General features: G+C 38.0%; 1 protein-coding gene across 10 annotated transcripts in view; it reads right to left on the bottom strand.

The window, feature by feature from the left end:
* fbrsl1 (fibrosin-like 1) overlaps window positions 1-25,130 on the bottom strand; it is a 270,860-nt gene that overhangs the window by 174,401 nt on the left and 71,329 nt on the right. For all 10 annotated transcript variants that reach the window (XM_042000414.1, XM_042000415.1, XM_042000417.1 and 7 more), the window contains exon 2: window positions 17,064-17,288. In XM_042000414.1, the coding sequence (XP_041856348.1) occupies window positions 17,064-17,288 (225 nt within the window). The remainder of the gene's footprint in view (window positions 1-17,063; window positions 17,289-25,130) is intronic.

Here is a 25,130-nt window from a genome sequence, read left to right as displayed (position 1 = left end):
CTTGACCTTCTTCCCTCCAAGGAGTTCAACCACATAAACCGCATCCCCATCTGGATTCGGCTCCTCAAAGACAGTCAGGGGGTGTATAAACCCTCAGTCTACCACTTTAACGCTCCCGCCTCAGGGTATACATCTTCTGTCGTACAAAAGGAATCTTTCTCACCAACCAACCTCCCCTCTCTTTGTTTTGCAAATGGCCTCTCCCACATCATTTTACATACACACTCCAACTGCTGAGCTCTGGGGACTGTCCAGGAAGTAATTGTGGCTTTTGTGCATGTGGTCCTCCCCTTACCCTCACCCCCACCACCTCCCTCCCCCTTCTTCCTCAAAGAAGCCGCGCCTCCTTGTCAGCTGTCATCATATAACTGCCTGCAGACCCAGGGGCCTAATGACAGGATCTATAGTACATGAAAACACAATTATAGCCCTTGGTTCAATTGCTACTGTGTGAATGGCCTTTAAAGGAGGAAAAATAGGACCAAACACATGCTGCCCGTTTGAAAGCACATAACTCTGAACAATATCCCTTAAATCACAAGCAATTAAATGTACATAGCCTCATTCGGAGTAGTGAATATTTTAAACACATCTTATTTAGGCAACTCACCTTATATGGGTGTGGTGCTAATGGTAGGATGCTTCTCATGAAGAGATTTCTGACTGACATGGATATATCTGACCTTATGTAGCAGTGCTGCTTGCTGTTTTTAATGACTGACAGGCTGGCATATTTAAATCACATACCTTTGATGTTCCAGCTGAATTTCATTATGTCTGAGGATGCTGTTTTCATGGCAATATTGTGAATCCACATCTAGCAGAAATTACAAGACACTGCAGGAGGTATTGATGGAACCTGCTGCGGATCCTATGCCACAGTTCAGTATCGCAAACCTGAAATGTTTTACACAAGACAGTCAAAATGGCAGGAAGAGAAGGGAGGCTTCCCACTCTCCTTTTCAAATGGGAACAGTGACCCCCAATGGACGATTCAGTGAAATCTTCCAAAGGGTTAACACAGCGTCACTGCTTCCTCAAATATGTGGGTGCAATGATCGTGTAATGCAGCAGGGGTCAGTATTGTATCACGGCAAAAGTGAACATAGTTGGAGAAAAAAGGAAAGCTGTGGCTGCAAAGATCATTTCTGTCTCAGTGACAGCACTAATCCCATTTAATTTGTCGCAGTTAATGTCCAGCTATGTTGCCCCCTCTTACCACTTCCCCCACCACAATCCCAGGGACAAGGCTATGAAAACAAGGGCAGGAGCCTGAGCCAATCCCATTAGTCTAGTGACCCTAATCGTCTAAAGTGGTAAAGATGACACTTAAAACACTTAAGATGTTACTATATAGGCAAACACTTCATCACAGGGAAGCAGGGATGCACATCTACATGTACATGAGCCTACATGTTTGAAATGAGAGGGAAAAATAAATGTATGCATCCAAACCTTGTTAAAGAATGCAGACACAACAAAAGAATGCAAACGAGTTGCACTGCACACACATGCAAAACCACATTATTTACACCAAGTAATGATTAAAAGGAAACTGATTAAACACTAATTGAGGTACTAATTACCTAAAACAAATGTGAAAAGGAGAGAATGAGGTATTTGTAAATATCGAAGAACAACAATGCAGGAGGAATGTAGCAGTCTACTGTAGGAAAACATGAGGATAAAGCATGGCCTCTCTATTGTCTTACCTCCTCTCAGGCCTGTCAAAACACACAGGCCTCCAAACAAAAGACCTCTAACAACTACAGGAGACTGCTCCTTTCAGTAAAGGAAAATGATTGCCACCTTTTTCTATTCTGTTTTACAAACACTAGATCCCTCCATCCTTAATGTCTCCAGCGTAACTTGGCACCACACACTAGACGGCTGTCATCCTGCGGACAGTGTGGGCTAGAAAATCTGACATGTGACAGTGCTTTGTTACAGTCCTGCTTCTAGGGTTGAACAAATATATGATGACCAAAGCAAGTGTGTAGTTGTAATGCTGTTCTTTTGCTCAAATATCCAGTTTACTCAAAGTAGCCATAAAGCCAAACACACACAAATATCCCAAGATTTTCTTTGTTTACTTGAAGCAAATTCTGATCATTTATTTATACAACAGTTAAACACATTAAACATATCTATAGATCAATGAACTTTGTGACCAAGCACATCCATTAAATGCAATGGCACATATTATTTTTAATTGACACCAGTGATTCAGTACATAGGGATCCACGAGTATGCATAAATATGAGCTAAACAAAACATATTGCATGCCAAACTTCAGGAATATTTTCACTGAATCAAAATCAGGGATCTGATTAAAAAACATGTACTTAATTTTTCTGTAACATGAGAAGCATGTAGCATCCTTTGGTAGAAAAATTTGATTAGACTAATTAACTGCTGCTAGCACACAATGTTTTAAGTTTTGGTTCTCTTGCAGATTTCCTGAAGTGTTCCTCATTTAGAATTCATTATTACAGTTTGGTTCATCTATGATGGTAAGGTGTCTCAGCCCAGGTGCAACAAATAAAGCCTGAACAATTAACAACAGACAGGTGAGATCAGGTTTAATGACTCGAAGACTTTGGCCATATTCATCCAAAAGATTCATTTTTCAAATGCTTGGACACCATTGTTGTCCGGTTTTCGTCTGATGGTGGACTCATCGACGCACTCTCACACACCTTGCTAGTAGTGGTCCTTGTTATGGTAAAATGGTCTGTACTTATATAGAGCTTTGACCCAAAGTGCTTTACATATATGTCACATTCATCCATTCACACACTGATGGCGGGAACTACCATACAAGGTGCTCACCACGACCCATCAGGGGATTGTAGGGGTTCGGTGTCTTGCTCAGGGACACCTCGACATGAGCTCTCCCGGCCGGGATCGACACAGCAACCCTTGGGCTACAGGACGACTACTCTACCCACTGAGCCATGCCGCCCCATGTTAACAAACCAGTGGGTTACACAGTGGCTTTAAATTTTCTCTCCATCTGACTGTGCGTCAGTGGAGTCCAAACTCTTTAGAGATGGCATTTCTTTTAATCTGATAAACAGCTACAATTCTTTTTCTGAGATCAACATCATTCGTCTTTGTTTTTTACCATGATACACTTCCACAAAAACAAGTTGAGAAAATCAGACTTTAAGTTTTCTGCTCTTTAGATGAAACAGTGCACTCACTCATGCAACTTTATTATTACCTTCATATTCAATAGTCACATCAAATTATACTTGCCACCAACAGATACAAGATTGGATTCTTTTCCACAATGGATGGGTAGAAATAACACAGTCTAATCATTTCTAATCAATTGGTTTAATAGGTTTCTCTTTATGAACTTTCTTTACTTGTGTGAAAATCTCATAGTGTTTTCAGAGATATTTTAGAGATATTTTGCAAGGTGTACAAACCTTCAGCATCATGGAGGCAGAAAAATGATCATGTCTATAGAAATGACAAATGATTTCACATCTCACATGTGAAGAAATGAATATGTAAGCAAATGTAAATATAATAAAAAAAAATCTATTATATCCATAAAAACTAGATTGCCCATTTTACATATTAGCCAGAAATTACACGCAATGCAATACAATGTTAGAATCTGTGCTGAGCTAACACTGTTCACTGCTTCCCTGAGAGTTTAGTGTCTCGTCAGACTCTTCAGGTTCAAAGCAACAGATTGCTGTTGGTGACACTTTAACTAAGCAGCAGATTTAGAGATAACCTTTTTGTTAAACCTTCTGTGTGCACACTGAGCACATTCAGCTGGCAAGATGTGCTTTCTGCAGTCTTTCTCTTGGTTATATCTACATAACAACAAACATGCAGCTCGAACTATGATAAGCTACACAATAAAAAGTTTTGTTGGAGAAATATGACTCCAGGTACCTGAGATTTCCTGGAGCCCGCATTTATGAACTGCTCGCTAAACATTGCTGTAATATAAATCCCAAAGATACTGTAATTCATAAAGCATAAGATGTAATAAAGTGTCTCTCCCTGTTGTATGTTCTAGTTAAACATCTACCAGGAACAATATATGTGTTGCTATAGCGACAGATTCTCCAGCAGATGCAAAACTGGAACATAATGTAGCCTGGGAGGTCCCACTTTAATAAATTACATAAAAAAAAGAAGTAATCGCAAGCAGCGAGCTGGCAAAGTGTAGGGAAATAATGTCCTGGCAAATTTATTATAGCTAACACCTGCCTCTTGAGTATACAGCATAATGACTGTATTTGGGGCGGAGGGCTGCAACACTATGTAAAATCACCCATTCCGCTAAAACACTCTCATAACAGCAATGGCAAAAGCCAGAACATAATGTATCCTGGGAGAGCTTTTCCTTTCCTTGGCTATGTAGTCCTATCCCAGCATGCAACAGCTTCAGCTCCTATAGAGCATGGCTTTAGACCCCTGCTAATTTACTGTTCTCAGGCCTAATTGTCCCTACAGTGGCTGCTGCTTTGAAGCAACCCTGCTGTATCTCAATGACTATGACTTGTTAAAAGTGATGGGATGTGTGTATGTGTGTATATAAACCTACAGTGCAGTAACCTGGTCAAGCCGCTTACATGGCCTGACATTAATCACTGTGCACTGTCCCATGAAATATTCACCTGGCTAAGCACAGTGGGCAGAAAGGTCGTCTGGGCTTGTCTGGTCTTTTTATTCAAGTTGTGTTTCAGGCTTTCTCAGACTTTCTTTTTGTCCAGCCTTCCACTTAACGTGTCTAGGTTGTAGGGAGGCTGGTGCTGTGGATGAGGGAACTTGAGGGTGATTGAAATACTGAGAACGCTAAAAATTCCTGGAGGTAGCAGCTCAACTAACTAATGAATTTTGGTTTGTTCAAATTGGTTCTGCTGGCAGTATTCATCACAGACACATTCATCTATGGACCTTGTATCTATTTTGACAGACAAGTCATAACATTAGTGTTTGCCAACTTTGAGTTCTACTGACTCCTTAAAATTCAGCCATCTGGAGCCAGTTCAGATTTGAACCCAGTTCAACTTCAAACCATCCCCTGGGACTGGAGAAGCAGGCACAAAATTCCTCTATGCTCTCTCACCACCTCCATTTCAACACCAATGGAAATGTTCCCTCTTCCTTTCCCAGCCTTCCCCCTGCATCCCAGGCAAAGTCAACACAGCCAGCCCCAGTGGAAACCCACTGAGACGCGTTTGGCTCCCCTCACTAAATCCACTGTGGTCAGGCCGTCTGCTGAGCAGAAATAGATTGCATTTAGGAAACTTGAAAGTGTGTACAGAAAAAGCCATATTATACAACACTTATTTCTAGATGTAGATTAGGAAGGAAGGATTTCAAGTTCCTGCACTGTTATCAATTAATCTGTATGACATCTTTACCCACACAGTGTAATTTTCAAACCCCTAAATATTCATTTATTACAGCTATTTACTGTACTTTTTATTTACAGTGCATAAAGCCTTGTCCCTATTAATTTATTTATCATGAACAGTGTCACTGAGGCAAAAAATTTCATTAAGCTTATCAAAGCAGATGTTTGCACTTTTAGGTAGAACCAATGTAAGTGACTGCTTTACAACACATTTAATCTCAATAATTGCTGCAAAAATCAACTCAGTGTTATTAGTGCATAATTTAATTATGATAATATATCACCTCTTCATGAAACACTGCGATTGGTTTGTTGTTCTCTACTGGGAAAATATGAGTTTCTTGTCTCTGTAATTTCCACGCTATTACGTTATTTGCTGTGCAGTAAACTGCTATCTAATTACTTGGTCACCAACTGAATTAATTGAGGTCATAAATCATTCATTCACAACATGCTCACTGTGTGTATTATTATTATTATTATTATTATTATTATATTTAAATAGATTCAATCATTTAAAAAATACTCAACTAAAAACGGAGTATTAAGTGATTATTTGCTGTGGTCTGAAACAGGGTAATGATCCAAAGATATGGCACAGCTGGGGAGTAGCTTTGTAGCTCTGTACTTCCTTTTCATCAGCTGCTGCTAGTGAGATACCCTACGGCAAAATACTAAAGTGCTTTAATGGAAATGTGTAACTATGCTGGATGTGTGAAAAAGGTTGCAGAATCTATAACCTTTCTTGTGATAATAAAAACGATGTAAAAATTGTCGCGGAAAAAATAGGACTACTTAGCAATAAACCCACTGAAGTGAAAGTCTATAGTCACAGCTGATAGGAGTGCTTTTGCTTTTCTGTGGAAGCATAACATGCCATAAAATATTCAATCCATAAAATATGGACAATAATAATAATAATAACAAAGATATTGCTTGTAATATCTGGAATCCCGAGGTAAACTGACTTTTACTGACACCAATCAGCTTATTCATGTGTGGATGTCTGTCCTTTTTTAATGCTCTAACATACAATTATACATGCATTTCTCTGTTTGTGTGTGTTCGTGTGTTTGTGTGGGCAGAAAAAACACATATCCACTGTGCATTCCTGTATACTTCATCACGTTACAATCACCAAGCTAATTAATCGGTTAACATCTGTCACAAGCTATTGTCCCCTACTCATGTCTGTTCTTCTCATCTTTAGACACACATGCAGACACACGCTCCTGCACACATCTGCAGCATACCTCATTATCCACTCACCTAATGCTTCTTGTTAAATTGCTGTGTTAACATGAGTATAGGCAACAAAGACCTTTTCCATCAAGTCTCCACTTAAAAGCTTTTCAATTTTCTAATTAAATGAAGGATTTTTTTTGCTCTCATTAAAAGAGCAAAAGTTCTTTGATCAACCACAACTTTTTGTACTTAAAAAAGTATAAGCCTCAGTAAGATACATGAGAAAGGTATTTTTAAAATACTACACTAATTACAGGTAAGTGAGTAATCTTTTATCTCACACCCTTACCTAAATAAGCAGCTTCTAAATTACCATGGTGATATATTCAGAGGATTTCTGTGTCCAAACACAATAAAACAATGTTTTAATGTGTCAATAAAAAGCCTTTACAACAATAAAACAAACAAATAAACAAACAAACAAACAAATAAATAAATAAATAAAATCAGTTAGCGGCATTTGCAGAAGTATGCTTTTGGAGAGAATTCACCCTGATCTCCAAGTTAAATGGGCTAGAAGCAGGGTTTACTCACAGACATAAGTCCACTGGGCGTCTCCCGCTCAGGGCCACTGCTTTTTAAACAACAACTAGCCTGCCAATATCGGTCACCGCCCACTACAACCAACGAATAGTGGTGTTCCTGCATTTAATACAGCTATCAGGCTGCCCCTGAACTATGTTTTGGTGTACAGTTAATGCCCCAGCTAGCTACAATATGACAGAAAGATGCAAAATGCTGACATCATGAACACAGGTTGGATGGGCAGTGAGGGGTGTTTAAGGGACTGGGAGTGACCATGGGGTGCAAACAAATATCAAGGTGCAAAGATGCTTTCCAGTGGCGCTGTTAGCAGGATGTGTGCAGAAAAGTGCAAAAACACAACACTGATGAACAACAATGATGTGCGTATGTGTGTGCATGTTTTTTGTTACTTGTTTAATGCTTGAGCAAGTCAGCAATATGTGTTATGCATGGCCCCCATCTGATGCACAGTAAAGGTCAAATAAGAAGTGTGTTGCAAGCTACTTCTCTTTCAGCAGAGGATTAAATCCAACAATGACATGGGACAGGTGTACTGATTTATGGAAGTAAATGAAAAAATGTTATGACAGCACAGTGTTGACACACATTTTCCGACAGTGACTATGACAGGGATACTCAGTTCGGTCTTACAAGGGCCACAGTCCTGCAACTTTTCAGTGTTTTGCTGCTCCAACTTACCTGACTCAATTGAAATGGATCCAAGAGCCTGTGAAGTTCTGCACAATGATACATTAATTTCAATCAGATGTGTTGGAGCAGGGAAACACTGAAAACCTGCAGGACTGTAAGATAATGGCAGACTGCAAAACAGTTGTTGTCATTGGCCGCGGCTGCATGGTGTTTTTTTTATTCGAAATGAATTTTTCAGAATTAAATAATTCAAAATTGAAGTATTCTGTTTCGAGTTGACATGGAAATAGTCATTCTGAATTGAGGTTTACATGGAAAACATGTTTAATCGCCTTTATTCAATTCTGCTTTAGACCTGAGGGTTGGGAAGGGTTGTGATTGGACAGGGGCGGAAGTGACGCATTTACATCTACCTAAAGAAAACAAACTCTATTCCTGCTTCTTTCGTTTCATCTACAACATGGAAAACCACAAAATAAGAACCATTTTCGCTATGATGTTCCATTCCGTTCCCTCATCCCGACAAGACAAGGGAATGAGCATGCGCTGGACAATTGGAATTAATTTAAAGCGGAATATACATTTTTTTAAATTAATTTTTATTTTGAGCGGATAGTGTTCCAAAAACACAATAAACAGAAGAAGCTGCAGCACATTAGTTGCAGAACATTAGCTGTACAGTTAAGTCTATAATTGACTTAAATCCTGCTAAAATTAAGAATTATGCATTTATGCTCAGGAATGCCTGAGGAATTATTAAATTTGGATTTAAAATCAGAATAAACCAGCCAATAGCTTCTGATTTCAGTTTAATTTGGAATGGCCATTTTCATTCCAAATTAGGTGTTTACAAGGTAATTTTAAAGAGGATTTAATTTTTATTTTGAATTAAAGGGGAGTTAAAACTCTCATGTAAATGTGGCAATTGTAGCATCCCAAACACACACATAGCTGTGATTAAGCCTCTCACAACCGTCTTATATAAGATTTGTTATGAGCACCACTCAACACTTGCTTTACAGTTTGAATGCTCTGAGCTGATCTTTTCTCCTGTTAAGAAAGCTTTCTTTCTTTCTATGCTGTCATTTTTATATTTTTATAAACATTTATCCAAATTATAGGTGTACCCATGATGTAATTATCAAAGCTAAACACTGAATTGACTAAGTTTATTGGTGCTGCTGTAAAGGATGTTCTCATGCCAGACTGAAATCTAACCACAGATGAGTCCATCTGATGCAGAAAAGTTTTATATGCATTGGATTTCATCTGTCAAGCATACTGCTAAGTGCACACATAGTTGAAAGAAACTACGGCCATTGCAATAGTTTTCTTTATATTGGCATCTCTTCCATAAATGTCAACTCACTGTTCTGATTGCAGATGGAAAAATAAGTTATAGCTCGTCCTCATAGCACGTCATAGCCATCCATGATTCATAAAATATTACAAAAAACAAAGAGTAAATAAGTAGACACTTGATTTATCTTTATTATGGTGACTGTTTAGAGTTCTAGTGGGACAAATGTGTTCTTCCAAGATGAAAAAAACATGGGAGCATATGCATATTTGTCTGTCTTTCAGTGGGAAAGACAAACTGTGGATGTGCTTTCAAGAAGGATTCTTTTTCCAGTGATGTTTTTAGCAGCAGTAACATCATCTTTGATAAATATATAGAAATTATGTGATGTTATGTGTGGTATCAACCCCTTAAAAACAGAGTGGCCTCCGGGAGTTTACTATTAGCATAATTCTGTTTAAAATGTCCTAAAATAAAAACTATAATAGCTAGAATGCTATATTTATTTATTTATTTTAGCTAAAAGCTAAGACTCTTGCCTTTCAAGACTACACATCGTTACAAGTCGATGTCATCACTTATCATGCACGGCGGCAAAATAAACGGTAGTGCCAAGAAGTTGAGGGGGAGTCGGGGAATGCGGCGGTGATTATCAGAGAGATTGAGAGGTTGAGAGAGATGGACAGAACATTTTATTCTGTAGTTTGTGTGTTTTAGATAGTTTTACCATAGTTTTCTAAAGCAATAAGCCCCGAGAAGCCGTGGGTTACAGGGATTTTACAACGGCGGAGGGGTGTGCTAAGGCCCGACGCGAAGCCGTTGTAAAATCCCTGTAACCCACGGATTCAAGGGGCTTATTGCTTTTATAAAACGGTTACCCTTCATATTGCTTATAAAATATAAATTTAATTAAAGAAACACACACATACACAAAACAATTGTAAAAACAATTTACAACGGAACAGGTAAGTTGCGCTCAGAGCTATTGGTTGCTAGGCAACGCTACGCCCGTTGACACTGGCGCAGGAATATTTTGTGATGAGGTCTTACCGGGTCTATGTGTGGGTTACACTCAATTTATCACGGCATGGAACGCTGCTCAGCCAATCACAATTAAGGATGAGAAACACCCGTTTTATAAAGCAGATTTTACCACAGTTAGTCAGTAGTTTTAGCATAGTTTTGTGTTTGTTTTGTGTTTGTTGTGTTTGTTTTTTGTAAGTTTACATTAGTGTATTTTAGATAAGTTTAGCATTGTTCCCTGTTTTTTTTTGCGCATCTGGAGTCAATCGCACAGAGGAAATACTGGGTGGAGCAGGTGAGAGAGCTGTTGTGAACTTACTGTACATACAGTACTTGCACAACAAACCGGCACTTTATACATAATATATAGCTTCAGAAACAAAAATACAACAGAAAAATGGGATATATAGTTTAAATAACTCGTGAACTATTTAATATTTTTCAGCATTTCTAAGTGTTTTGGTTAATTGTTTTGTCTGTTCATTTAGCAACACGAACCCCAAACCAGTTTTATGCTTTATTCTTTTAGACTTTTATAAACCATAACCTTTTTGTTTCTATTGTACATATTCTAGGGATATAAAGCAGTTTTTTCTTTTTATTAAATGACAGCAGAGTGGAAAAAATGTCAGTGTATATATCTGAGTTGCTTTGTATTGCAGATGAAATCATTGAATCAATCAAAACACATGTGAACTCTGCTCCCAAAAAGGAGTGTCTCAAAAACTAAGAGATAAAATGTTGTAATAACTTGTACAGTGTAAAGAATCATTTTCTTTATTTTTGTACATTTAGAAGTGTTTTGGATCACTAAGTTTAGTTTGTTTATTTAGCAAAATGTGATGGAAATGTTTCTGATATTTGTGAATTTTTTTTTATTTACGGAAGAATTTAAACACTTTTATAAGTTAATATTGCCCATTGACTTTCATAACCATTTAGCTAAAGGTGTACAGATACTAGAAATATGAAGCACTTAATGAAACTCCAAGAAATGACTCCATTATACATAAAAATAACCGAGTAGGCACAGGCAGACCTATTGCAGTTTTTACCAGCTCAAGTACCAGATGATCCCTTCAGCAGCTTTCTGACTGTAAAAGTGTGGATGAGCTGCTGCATGATTCATGGTGTTATCTATAATTCATTAGCTATGCAACATAATCACTGCACTGTGATTTTGACTGCAATAAGATGTTACTGTTTCCTGCAGCATGTAGCGTGACAAAAATGTTAGCACGCAGATCAATGACAATATAACCGAGAACTGGGAGTTGTTATCATGTATTAATGGTGCACTTCAGCTCAGTGTGTGATAAATGATCTCAGGACTGTAGCTGCTTATTGGCAGACACTGAGTCAGTCAGACAATGCCACACAAAGATAATACACTGCCTGGCCAAAAAATAAGGTTGACACCAAAAAGGGTCATACACTAATATTTCGTTGGACTGCCTTTAACTTTGGTTATGGCAGCTTTTGCTGTAGCATTGTTTCGATAAGCTTCTGCTTTCTCACTAGGGCTGGGCAATATGGCCTAAAACTGATATCCCGATTATTTTTTGGCTTTATCCCGATACATGATATACATCCCGATGTTTAAAAATCTTCTCTAAAACACTGTAAATATAGAATTCAACATTATAATGCATAAAAATACACCAGTAGGGTTTAAGTAAGCTCAGCTAAATTTATCTTTATTGTGATTTTTCCCTTTCAACAAACTTTTTATTTTAAACCAGGGACCTGCTCTCATTAACTTAATAAAACCCAGTGTTTCCACGACCATTATATTAGAGGGGCACCCCAACCTTAGAAGAGCAAGTTTATTTTATTTTCTATAATTTCTCAATATCTGATATATTTTTTTCATTCTATTATTTAAGATTAAAATATTATTTTATTTTATTATTTAGTTTTTTTTTAATTCTGCAGCAGTTCACAACATAAGTAATCTAAGGTCCCCTGTCCTCTAGAACAGGTTTATATTTTGTTATTTTATTATAAAAACTATCAGCCTGGTTTTATCCATCTTATTCTCATGTTGACATGTAATTATGTCGTGTCATGTCTGTAAATGCCATGTGCATACACAGGTGAGCTACACTCCCAACAGCAGAGAAAGAGAGTGCACGTTAGAAATTGTTGCATCAACCACCTGTAAAACAGACAAAAAATATCGAGTATATCCAATAAATCGCTCGGCCCTAATTGTCACAAGATTTATTTCCATCCTGTGTTGACTTTATTTTTCACCAAGCTCTTGTATTTATGATGGGAGAGTCCAACCACTGTCCAAAGCTTTCTCCAGCAAATTCCAAAGATTCCCCATGGAGTTCAAGGCTGGACTTTGTGGTGGCCAATCAATGTGCGAAAATGATGTCTCATGCTACCTGGACCACTCTTTCACAATTTGAGCCCCATGAATCCTCGCTTTGCCATCTTGTAATATGCCCATGCCATCAGGGAAGAAATACTCCATCCACAGATAACTTCTCATCCAGTATATTCAGGTAGACTTCAGACAATCTGACCTCAGTCTTTGGACACATAATGTTGAATACTGAACCTAGACCTGACCAAATGTAGCAACCCCAGACCATAGACTGCCCACACAGGCTTGTACAGTAGGAACTAGGCATGATGGCTGCAAAACTTCATCTGCCTCTCTTCTTACCCTGATGCACTCATCCCTCTGGAACAGGCTAAATCTGGACTCAGATCACATGACCTTCTTCCATTGCTCCAGAGTCCAATCTTTATGCTCCCTAGCAAATTAAGCCTGGTTAGCCTCACTAATTAGCAGTGTTGTGCTAGTTACTGGAAAAAGTAACTAGTAACAGTTACTACTTACTCCATTTAAAAAGTACCTCAGTTACTTTATTTACTTACTTCAAAAAGTAATGTATTACTGTTAAAAGCAACTTCTTAGTTACTTTTGTAAAATATCCTTCTTAAAAACTCTCCTATTAATATCCTTATAACTTAATTACAGTTTTGTACAAAATATAAAACAAACTCAACCACAAAGTAATTTTTCAATACTAATTTATTTAAGTCTGCATAGCTGATTATTTGAAATGAAAAAGATAAAAATACAATGTAGGCTAATATAGCAGCTACTCAAAAATGTAATCTTTGCTACATGTTGATCTTTCTCCTAATCTTAAAGCCAGACTTATGCTCACACAACGTCTGAGTGCGGTCGTTTATGGTGTATCCGACGCTGGTAAGTTTACTTTCGCACTCGATCGTAAGGGGTATGGCTTGTTTTGGTGTTGTGTTTCAGTTTCTCCTCCTAATCTGAAGTTGGCAGCAGGGGTGGTATCGGCCGGTAAACTCACCAGGTTGGAGTTCTTTTGATGGTTACCTTTAGTTCGATAGGTATTTTCTGTTTTAAAACAACAATGGCGTCCAGTATGGTTCAGTCTGCAAAGCAGGGGTGCACGTCAAGTCTGGAAGAGGTGCGCGTCGAGCCTCTGCGGAGCTACGCCGAGCCTACGGTGGTTACGCAGACACAAACGCTGCACAACCATAAATCTACCTTTATTTTTATTGACATATTTCCTTAGTTATTCGCAGGCATTGTCAGTGTCTCTCTGTCAAGTGCAGTTGTGCACATGTGTGTAGGTAGGGGCGTGCCAGATCGGATTTCCATGGTAACCAAGGAAACAGAGCTGCAGACACTAGTTTCTAAAAAAACATTACTGTTGTGTTCACGTTTCCCGTTCCGCATCTAGGGGTTATTCCTTTATGAACAGATGTGAGAGAAACAAAAGGGCTTCACTAAGGGAGCAGAGGAAGCCCAAGTAAGGAACTACACTTAAGAAAACAAGCCCAAAAACCACAACCTGCAGCTGACGACATTTACAAGCAACTGCAGAGATAAATAGCCCAACAAGAGGACTTTGCAACACTGCCCATGTCATTCTGCATCATCGTTACTAGTAACACACTACTACCCAACACGTTACTACCCAACACTGCTAATTAGTGGTTTTCTTAGGGCTACACAGCTGTTCAGTCCCAATCCCTTGAGTTCTCTTTGCATTGTGCATGTAGAAATGCTCGCACAATGGGTCGAAATGCTTGGACAGTTCTTAACCCAATTTTAGTAATATCTGCAATTTCCTTAAATGTTTTCTCTGCTTTATTATCAATGAATTGACCCTTCCTAAACACACTGACATCTTCTCCACGACCACATGATGTGTCTTTCCACATGGTTGTTTAAGAAATGAGAAGCTACTCATTGCATCAGCTGGGGTTAAATAACTTGTTGCCAGCTGAAAGACAATCGCCCATACAGTTATTATCCAATAGAAGGAACGTACCGCTTTGCTTAGTTAAATCCAGGTGGCGACTTTTGTTTTGGCAAGGAAGAGTAAGATAAAAACCAGCAACAGATACAAGAAAAGAAGGAAAGAATTATGATGATAAAAGTTAAGGGCATCACCGGGATTGTGGCTACCAGTAGTATTTACCCATCTGTCTACCTTGCATGACAGATGTCTTCAGCAATCTATGAATTACAGGAATGAGGAGCATTAATCAGCATGTGATAAAAACACATTAAAACATTTGTAAAAGGTCTATGTTGCTGAAGAGACAATCATCACAATGGTAAATATATAAACCCTACCTAAAACATTAATGTTCTTACATAATAATCACACAATTTCAGTTTTGAAAAAGAAAAAAAAAGTTTTTATGATATAATGTATGTTTATTTGTGACCTGTATGATTGTCTATAGCTAATCAGTGACAACATGGGCATTTTCTTCTGTATTCCTAACATCTTTGCAACAGCAAATATTAAGTTTGATTGACTGCAGTAAAAATAAAACATCAAAAACAGCAGTCTGAAGATAAATGTAGTGCCTTAATGCCTTTGAATTGATAATACATTATCTAAAAGAGGATTAAAGGACTTTTAAAATGGTCCTTGATCAAGATCAGTACAAATCTGAAGACTTCTGTTTATTGGGAGCATTATTTATTAATTTAGTTATTCATGGCAACACTAAAATAATATGATAAACTGCCAATTCAAGCCACACATCAACCTACTTTTGGTTTTTGGGAACAACCAGTAACCAAGTATGCTTTACTACAATAGTTTTATTGGTGTGTAAATCACATCTAACTAGTCAGGTTGAGAATATAATTTATATAAAAAAAACAAGTTAGAACAACAAATCAAACTGAGACAACATTTGTTATGTGCTTATCTGACCACCAGACTGAGTCTCACACTGTGATGATAGATCAGCTGAATCCTCGGCTGATTCAAGATCTTTATCTCAGGTTCTCCGAGCAGAGACCACTGCTCATTTTCTCATGATTGTACAACCAGACTGTTTCTACCTGGTGATTGTCTGGGTGGTTGATGACGCATGTTTGTCTGGGTAGTGGATGACACATTTTCTCTGAAGTGACAAACTCGCTCTGCTTAACTCTGACTTAAATGTCACAAAACGGTAAGCTGGTATCTTCTTCTAATAAAAACTGTGATCAGTTCATCTGATCTGTGTCTATAGAAACAAAACTGCTAACAGCATAAATAACACTTAAAAGCTGCAAACAGATTAGAAAAGACAATTTATAATCAAGGATCACATCTTTTTCTATATTATCATGTGTTCATTAAAAAAAAAAACAAAAGTTAGAAAAAATGCAGTTTAGTTTTTACTTTGGGTTTTGGAGCTGTTTTCATAATCTATCTACACTTCTTGGGAGTATGAGTCATCATTAGATGAAGTAATTGTAAAACACAAAATTCAGCAAAGAGGAAGTTACTACGTTTCTACATTACCACACAAGTGTGACCGCAGCAGTGTGCTGACATTATAGATTAGTTATTTCTGCTGGAATTTAGATCCGGTTCAGTAATTGCAACCCATTGCTCTTGCACTCCGGATAAGTGCTTCAGCTAAATACATCTTTTCTGTTTCTTAGCACACTAAATATCACAGCCAAACTCATTTTCAGCCATGTTAACTTCCTCAGGAAATCTTATCAGAGGGAGATATTTTTGTGGAGGAGGCCTCCAGGCTGCATAGCCTCATTATTTAGTTTGGCTTCCTGACTATATTTCCCTCTTATCCTCAACAGCACTATGGTGGATCTTGGCTTTGGACAGGAGCATAAAAACATCCGCCCATTTAAACAAACTGTTAACACATAGATGAGCTATCTCAGTGGGACAGGCTCAGAGTCTGTGGGCTCAGCAATGAGCTTCAAGCTTGGGATGTTGGCAGTCCTCTATCAAAACAAACAGAAAGTCACTTCTGTAGTCATAAAGGAAAACAAGAATAGGATGGCAGTGTTTATCCACCTCAAGGTAGAACATTATCACAATGTTCATACAATTCAAACTGTTTTGGTTAAAAGAAAAAAGGCCTTTTGGTGCATAAAAGCTTTATATGATGACCTGCAATGAGAAAATGCTGTTTGAGTGATTCCCCATTAACCTTCCAACACGATGCATCTTAGTCATCTGTTTCCTTCTTTTGTTTCAGGAAAAGAAACAAACAAGTACTACAGTCCCCAAACACCCATTATGTCAGACCACTTTTATGTGTCCTCCAATCCAATTGCAGTAGTTTTGAACTCCCTATAAACTGTTGCAAACTTAATATTAAACAATTTACTAGAAAAATAAATAAATAAAAATAAATAAATACACTAATACTACTGAAAATAGTAACTACTGCCACTGCAAAACCAAAAACTGCAACGTCTTATTAGACAGCAGCAAGAAAGAATACAATATTTACCACCAAAAACGATACCAGAAACACAAACACACTTGCCTCCTCCAGCTTCATGAGCTCATTTCTCTTTTCTTGTCAACAAAATGGATATTGAACTGCTATCCTACAAGATGCTGGGACTTCAAATATACTGTGGATGCAAACACTGACCGTTTTGTTCTTCTTGGAGTAGGTCTTCTTCAGCAGCCTCTCATTCATCCTCTCCTGTTCCCGCTGAGCATGATGGAGGAAGCCATTCTCCAGGGGATCCACCACCGGTTGGACATTCTCCTCCTCCTCCTGCACCTCCTCGTCTTCCTTCTTTTGCCGCTTCACCACCTTTTTCTCCTTCCACCGCTCCTTCTTCTCCTGTGTTTTCACAATTCCTGACTTCTTCTGCAGGCAGAGAAAAAGAAATATATTATACATGTATATAAAAATAAACACTACAAATGTGTACAGTGATAACCAGTCATACATAAAAGAAACTAAATAATCATGTCCTTGTTAATGGATGCATGCAGTCCTTATTTTTACAGATACAAGCACACATCAAATGACAGATCAATGCCACATTCAGCAGATATTTACTACCTTAAGCATCTCAAGGATTTTCTTGAAAAGCTTGAAATGATTGTTCACCAGGTGATGGCATGTCAATGAAAAACAACACTTCATGCTGCTTTAAAACAAGAGCAAAGCAGACAGATCTAGATGGATAGGCTGACTGGCAGGAGATGAATGTGGTTAAAGAAGAATAGAGAGAATGCCGCAGCTGGCAAATAGTCAAGTGCGTGGCCCTTTCACTTCTAGCTTACACAAAGCACAGCAAACACTTGCACAGAGAGCATTGACACTAACTCTCTCCTTCTAAAGTCATCTTTAATCCTGTCAGCAGCAGAACAATGCCTTACTGGAGCCCATAATCACTTTATGGCTCAGATATAATGAGCTTATGATATGAAGTGCTGCTTTAATACGTACTGGAAAAAATTATAGTTGCTTTACATTAATAATATAACCAAGCAATTTCCTCCTTTCACTAATCATTCCTTTCACGCTTTAGCTACAGCCTGGATTGAACTGGTGTTTGTTTATTGAAATTCGTCTACCATCTATAACTGCTTGATATCTTACTCAGTGGTGTTTTTTCACCTCTTCCCCAAATTCATATCCTGACTCATAACACTGGCAGACTAAAATATCCTCACTGGGGACTGATGTTTCAGCTACAGTAAGATATTAAGCTGGTTCTTAAGCCTGGCTGTTGTTGTTGTTGTGCACAAAACACAAATAATCCTTGATGCACCATTAACTGTATAATAGTCTTGTGCAGGTTTAATAAATTACCAGAATAACTACTATTAGATATTTAAATATGAAAAAAGACGTAATTTTTCTCTATTTGAGTCAATAAATTGAAATGTACACACTCGCCAACTATTTTATAAAGTACAGCTATTCAATTGTTTATTAACACTGATAGTTAATTAACCAATCACATGGCAGCAGTTTAATGCATTTGGGCATGTAGACGTGGTCAAGATGATTAGTTGAAGTTCTGGCCTGATGAATCTTGATTTCAGGTGACACATCGAGATGGTAGGGTCAAAATCTGGCATTAATCCAGGATCTATCCTGCCTTTATCAACTCTTCAGACTAGGAATGCCGCGATTATTTAATTTCACAATTAACTGCAGTATTAAATGCCACCGTTAATTATTGTAAAGATTCCTCAATATCATCACTTACCATGAAAGATTACGTCTGAACCATAATGGCAGATCAGAGCAACTTGTGCATGGATCGGAAATAAAGTTATTTAAAATATTAAATGGATCATAAATAAGGAAAATAAAAGTGGTTTTCGGTCAATTTGTATTTTTAATATGCCCTTAACAATAACTTTGTTGTTCATGCTTAAAAAAATCCTGCGTTAATCCCATAGATTAATCTCTCTGCATTAAGGTATTATTGACCATCCTAATTATAAGAGGTGTTCATGTGATGTCACACAATTTTAGTGTTGGGAAATTAAATAGCGCGTAGTAATCATAATGATCATGAAAATTGTGATTATTTCTTTGACAATAATCGCACCAAGAAAATCTTTAATCATGACATCCCTTCTTCAGACAGCTGGTGTGAGTGTTATGGTGTTGGGAATATTTTCTTGAAACTTGGCACACTTTGAGCATTGTTTATACACCACGGCCTACCTGAGTAACATTGCTGACCACAACCATCCCTTTATGACCACAGTGTACCCATCTTTTAATGGGTACCTCTTACAGGATAGTGAGCCATGTCACAAAGCTCAACTCACCACAAACTGGTCTCATGACAATGAGTTCACTGTACTCCAATGGCCTCCACAGTCACCAGATCTTTAACAAGTAGGGCACCCTTGTGATGTGGTGGATGGTGAAATTCTCATCATGGATGTGCAGCTGACAGTTCTGCAGGAACTGTGCGATGCTATCATTTCAATACGGACCAAAGTCTTTAAGGAACGTTTACAAGACCTTGCTGAATACAAGCCATGAAGAATTAAGGTAGTACTGAAGGCAAACGTATCCAACCAGATACTAGCAGGGTGTACCAAATAAATTATACAATACCACATCTGCATGAACTCTGAATATTTTGGTGAAACCATCTCATACTATTTTTTTTTTCTTTTAATTTTGTTAGTGTTTAACGTCACCACACAACATATGCCCACCTAATGACTGAACTGTATCCTTTCCTGGGCTCCTGAAAACTTCTGTTTCCATAGATGGAAATAAGATCGAGCTGGTGACATGCTGCTGCATGGTATAGTCTGTCTGTAGACTCCACGGCTTGAAGCTGAATGGAATTGAGCCCACGGGGCAGCTAGTTTAAGTTTCAACATCTGTTCAAAGCCAGCTGCACTCAGCCCGACTGCAGCTCTGTGCTCCATATGAATAATCAAATTATTGGCTCTAAGGGTGGGAGGCTGGCAGATGGATGGTACATTAGCCCTGTAACTGCTAATGAGTGACACCCTCTGTGACAAAAGGTTTTCAGTGTGTCAGACATTGAAATCAAAACTGGGAAAAAAAAATCAAAACACCACATACCAACACTCCTGGACGTTTTGCATAATCATTTTGTGTAAAGCTGAACTATTCCTTTGCTTTCTTCCTGGTGCAATTGCTAGGTTGTGTTAAAAGAGTTTCTTCTTTATAGTGTTGAAGAAAAAAATGACCCTAAAACTTTTTAGGACTGGTTACAGCAATTGCTAACTGTATCTGTTTTTTTCCCTCACTGAGAAATTTTAGCTTTAATTTCCACACAAATTTAAGCACACAATAAATATTAAACACAATCAAAACTTTGTATATTTAATACAAAATTAATGTATCCATGACGACATTACTTGTCACATCATTCCTGTGTAATACACTTTTTAATTTAATTCAGTTCAGCTCGATTTACAAAGCACCAATTCACAACAAAGTAATCCCAGGGCACTTAATCCAATTCAGTCCAGTTTCTTGTAATCTGGTTAAAACAAATCCATTATATCCTTTGTCATTAAAATAATTAATGACAAAGAATGGCAGCCAACCCCTGTTCACAACTTGACACCACTCTGACTGCATGGTTTAACATTATCTCACAGACATCACTCAGCACCACAAAGCAGCTCTTATCACCTCATATGAAAACATACTCATTTCTCCTGAGGGACCAGTTGGTATTAACAGGCAACTTGTCATGCCATTCATTACCTGGAGAGACATTTTTAAAGAGCTGTTACCTCAAGAGATGGAACTGAGCCAGATTTTTTTCCTCCCTTAAGGTACAGTTGAACATCTACTGTGAGTCATTAAGACAGGTTAATGGATTGCATTTTCTCTTCTTTATCAATAGAAACTTGGTGTTGTAAGCAAGCTTACTGTCACTGGGGGATCGCTTAAGCATCACATTTCAGAGATGTGAAGACTTTTTGGCACATTGTAGAACATGCATGCTCTTTCATTCAGCTATGGTAGTAACACAGAGTAACACCAAAGAACCACATTGACAGCTATATATTCTGATATTCATATTCATATCTGAAAGAAGAACTGGTGTCATATTTGTGGATTTGGAAGACAGTGGGCCAGCTAATGCTTTTCCTGAAAGAATCTAATCAGATGAGCTTCATGCAAAGAAAAGATATTAATAAATAATTTAATTTATTATTCAATATATTATTTACACTGGACTGGAAGTTGCCTATCCGGTGTGATCTTACAACTTCTAACCTTTCCATCCATAATTTATAATAATTATGATAATAATGAATTGTATAAGACTTTTGATTTTTTAATCAAATGAAGCATAGTTATAGCTTATACAGCGCTCCATCTATCTCCCTCTCTTTTATCTTAATTCATTTATTTTAAGCTGTACATATACATCTGATTAACTCCTCTGTTTCATAAAAATATTTATAATCCTTCCTGATTTTAATACCTGGCATTAAAATTGGCAACTTAATCCTAACTTGATGCATGTTCATATTCATTTACAAGATGCAATAATAATAAAGGAGAAAGGTCAGATGTACACATCTAGACAGTTCAAGTTTGACCGGTCTTATTCAGTTTACGTGACCTGGAGGAATTTGTTCTAAATAATGTGATCATGAATTTCCACATGGTGAAGAACATGGTGTAACTAGCTGTAATAATAGTCTGGTCAGTCTCTTCTGCAGACATTTACACAATTTACACCTGGATTTCAGCATGATAAGGATTAATGCCAGGGTCAAGCCTGTACAACAAATTCACATTCATTTAAATTCCTCTGGTGTCCTCTCATTCAGAGCATTACTTTAATCTTACACCTCTGTTTCAATGTTATAAATCTGACCGAGTGAATAAAGCAGGTGTATAAGGACATGCTTAAAATAGCAATTAAAAAATGAAAATAAAGGCCTCAGGTGTAAATAAATGAAAATAGGCTGATCAAAGTCACACATTGTGGCTAATGTACAGTGGCAGGAGCCTCCAGGGTATCATTTGGGGCAGCTGCCCCCCTAAAGACGACACTTCTCATCACTGGAGACTCGCTCATTAATAAAAAGCTAAAACCAAAACATGTAAATACTGAGAAGTTTAATTGGTAATGGTTTAACAGGCTAACAAATAATTTACAATGGACAACAGGAAGCTAAATGCTTCTGTTTTCACAAGTTAACAGCATATTGGTATCAGCCCAGACTTCCAAATTGGGCACATTCCTAACAAAACCCTTTAATAAGTCATCTAGCAAGTGAACTTGTGATACATATCTACATAACTTATATTTACATATCACTGGCTGCAAACCATTTATCCTGCAATCCTTGGACCAGCATTTTCTTCTTTTGATTTGTAAATGGATTTTACCACTGCAGACTGGTTGGCCTGTGAAAAACAATGCAGTTACTTTTCAAAAAAGGAAAAAACTTCTGGCCTTCAGCATAGAAATATTATATCACAACTCAGCTTTTGCTGGCAGAGCCTGTGATGAATTACCCTTTTTTTCCTGGACCTGTTATAGAGCTGTTGCTTGAGTCATTCACTGCAAATAAATGGAAACAAATCTATTCATACCTAATAAAATGCAGCAGACTTGAGACAGCAATGAGAGCAGGTGCAAATGATCCAGAGAATGTGCTCTGTAGTGCTTCAGCTTTTAGTTTGAGCTGAAATGCTGACACTTCTGCTTGTCTAGATACATATAGCAGAGTACATTCAATTTAATCCTCTGAGTTAGCCTGTATTTTCCAGTGGTAGTGTGCTTTTAGACATATAATACATTATGTCTCAAAAATACAAACCTTCTTAATTTCAAGGGGGCATTTCACTGGGACCCAAGCCAGACATACCAGATAAATATCAGCAAATCCTGATTAAAGTCATTTGCTTAAATGCTGATTAAAGTAGACAAGTTGAATATTGGTGCTTCCTTGGTTTATATATTCTGATGGAATTTGTTAACACTGTGAGGCTCTGCCATCATCTTCCAGTGCAGTCCTGTTGTCCTGTTTAGTTTCTCCATCATAAAGTATTTTGTTATGTTTATACATAGCTGTTAATAAGACAAAGGAAAGTGGTCAAACATTGACTCTTTGGTTTTATCATGTTAAGCTCAAGGCAGAAATATGACAGTTAGCAGGCAGGGGTGAGGAAGTAGCTTAAAATATAAGGAGCCAGAGGAAACGCACAACAGACAATGGGCACAGAAGAGAGGATGAAGAGGATCGACAGAAAAACAGAAAAAGAGAGTGCAGTGGTGGTGGCGGGGGGTTGGAGGGGTGGTCTCAGCCTGGAACAGGAGAGACCGCTCGACTGGTTTGACCTGATCACGTTACCCTGGCAACAGTGCGAGAGATCTTTGTTGCTGTTCCAGGCTACATGGGGAGTGAAGCGTGTGAGTGTGTGTGTGGGTACAAGTGCATTAAATCCAACACAGGTTTTGTTGCCGGCAACAATTAAGTGCATGGCTGTATGCAATTATCCTGGGGCACCGAGATCCACTGTGGAAGCACATTCACATCCCAAAGGAGGTTTAAGGCATTCTGCATAGAGGAATGTCAGCACTCCTGAGGTTGTTGCAAAGGGTAAGGGGGTCTTCGTGAGACATGCATAAAACAGAGAGCAAGAAGTTTCACAAATGGAACCTATATTGTAGAAATTAGACAGGGTGTGCAAAAAGCGGGGCAGATAAAGACAAATGTTGGCGTCTAATGCACATCATCATGCTTTCTTCACTGCACTCTCTTCTTTCTAAGGCCAGTAATTATTCAGGAGACACAGAGAGCTCTGCAGGCTACACCTCCCTTGACAGTAAGCAGAGAGATTACAGGGCTGTCTTGAAAGTTCCCTTTTCTTTCATCATAGCTGAAGCAAAACTGTCAATTACATATTTTAAAACAGCCATGTAAGTTTCACTTAAAAAGGAATCAAGCCCAGCAATGAGAAAACAAAAATGCAAACATAGACACTTAAATGGAATTTTGACTCCTGAGACTTTGTTTCAGCAAATGACAGGTGTTTAAAGCCACATGAAGGCGTGGCTTCTAACTTTTATTAACCTATCTATAAGCAGCATGTCCAAACTGGCTGCCATTGAACTGTCAGGAGGTGGACGTCTATCAGCAAAAGTTACTATCCAGTGAGAATCTGCCTGTGTCGAGCTGTTATCTTTGAATTGAATCAATCTTGTGCTTGGTTTTTCCTAGTGGCCCCAATCTAAAAGGTATTCCTCCTTTTTTTTACCTCAATTTAATGTGCAAGGATCTATGAAGAACTATTTGTTGCACTATGTCAGTAGTGCATAGCTCCCTTTAAGCTCGTTGAGGTGTGGTTGTGAAGATTTATTGCTCAGTTGTTGTACTGATTCTGTACACATTACCACAGCTCTTGACATGTCAAATAACTCACCCTGACTTGTCATGCTGTTGACCAGATTGATTTAATCATGCAGCTTCCACTAGATTTTACTAGTGTTGTGCATGAGATGTGCCACAAAGACAGAAGAGCACAAACATCCTTTTCTAATGCTGATGCAAGATACATCAAACACCACTTTGATTTACTTTGAGCACAAACTGTTTTACAAAGCCTCCCTGGTTCTTTTTAAAGCGTAAAATTAGATGGTTCTGTACATAAAAACAGAAAGAGAAAACATTTTGTGGCAAGGGAGCTTATCTGGATTTGAACAAAAAGGAGCACACATTTCTATAGTGATCGATGTTGCACAATTGGCTAACACCTGTATTAAATGAAGCATATCTTTTTTACCTTTGTTAGTCAATGTGGTGTATTTTTTCCTCTTCAGTTGACTTCAGGGTAAAAGACTTAATCTTTTGTGAGAATAATCAGTCTAGGTGTTACAGGGGAGCAGGGGAATGAGCAGGAAATATGAGGTGTTAATCTCCTGCAGGTCAGATTTCTACTGCACTTGTCCAACTAACAGGAACCAGCATGCAAGCAGACTTCTTCCCTCACTTTGTCATTTCTTTCTTTTTCAGTATAACATGCTCTTGCTAACTTAGTCAGTAATCTTGCTTTCTTTGTAATTTTGCTAAGATTCAGTTATTTATTTATTTTTTTTACTAATTGTCATATTTAATCAATTATGCATAACTGAGATAAAAAAACACACATGTGATGAGCAATAATGGGGCATAAGTACTGTCTTAAAAGGTTTACTTATGCCCCTGTACAGACCTG

This window comes from Melanotaenia boesemani, chromosome 11, assembly GCF_017639745.1.
Source record: "Melanotaenia boesemani isolate fMelBoe1 chromosome 11, fMelBoe1.pri, whole genome shotgun sequence".
NCBI classification, from domain to species: domain Eukaryota; kingdom Metazoa; phylum Chordata; class Actinopteri; order Atheriniformes; family Melanotaeniidae; genus Melanotaenia; species Melanotaenia boesemani.
This window is presented reverse-complemented; position numbering and strand designations above follow the sequence as displayed.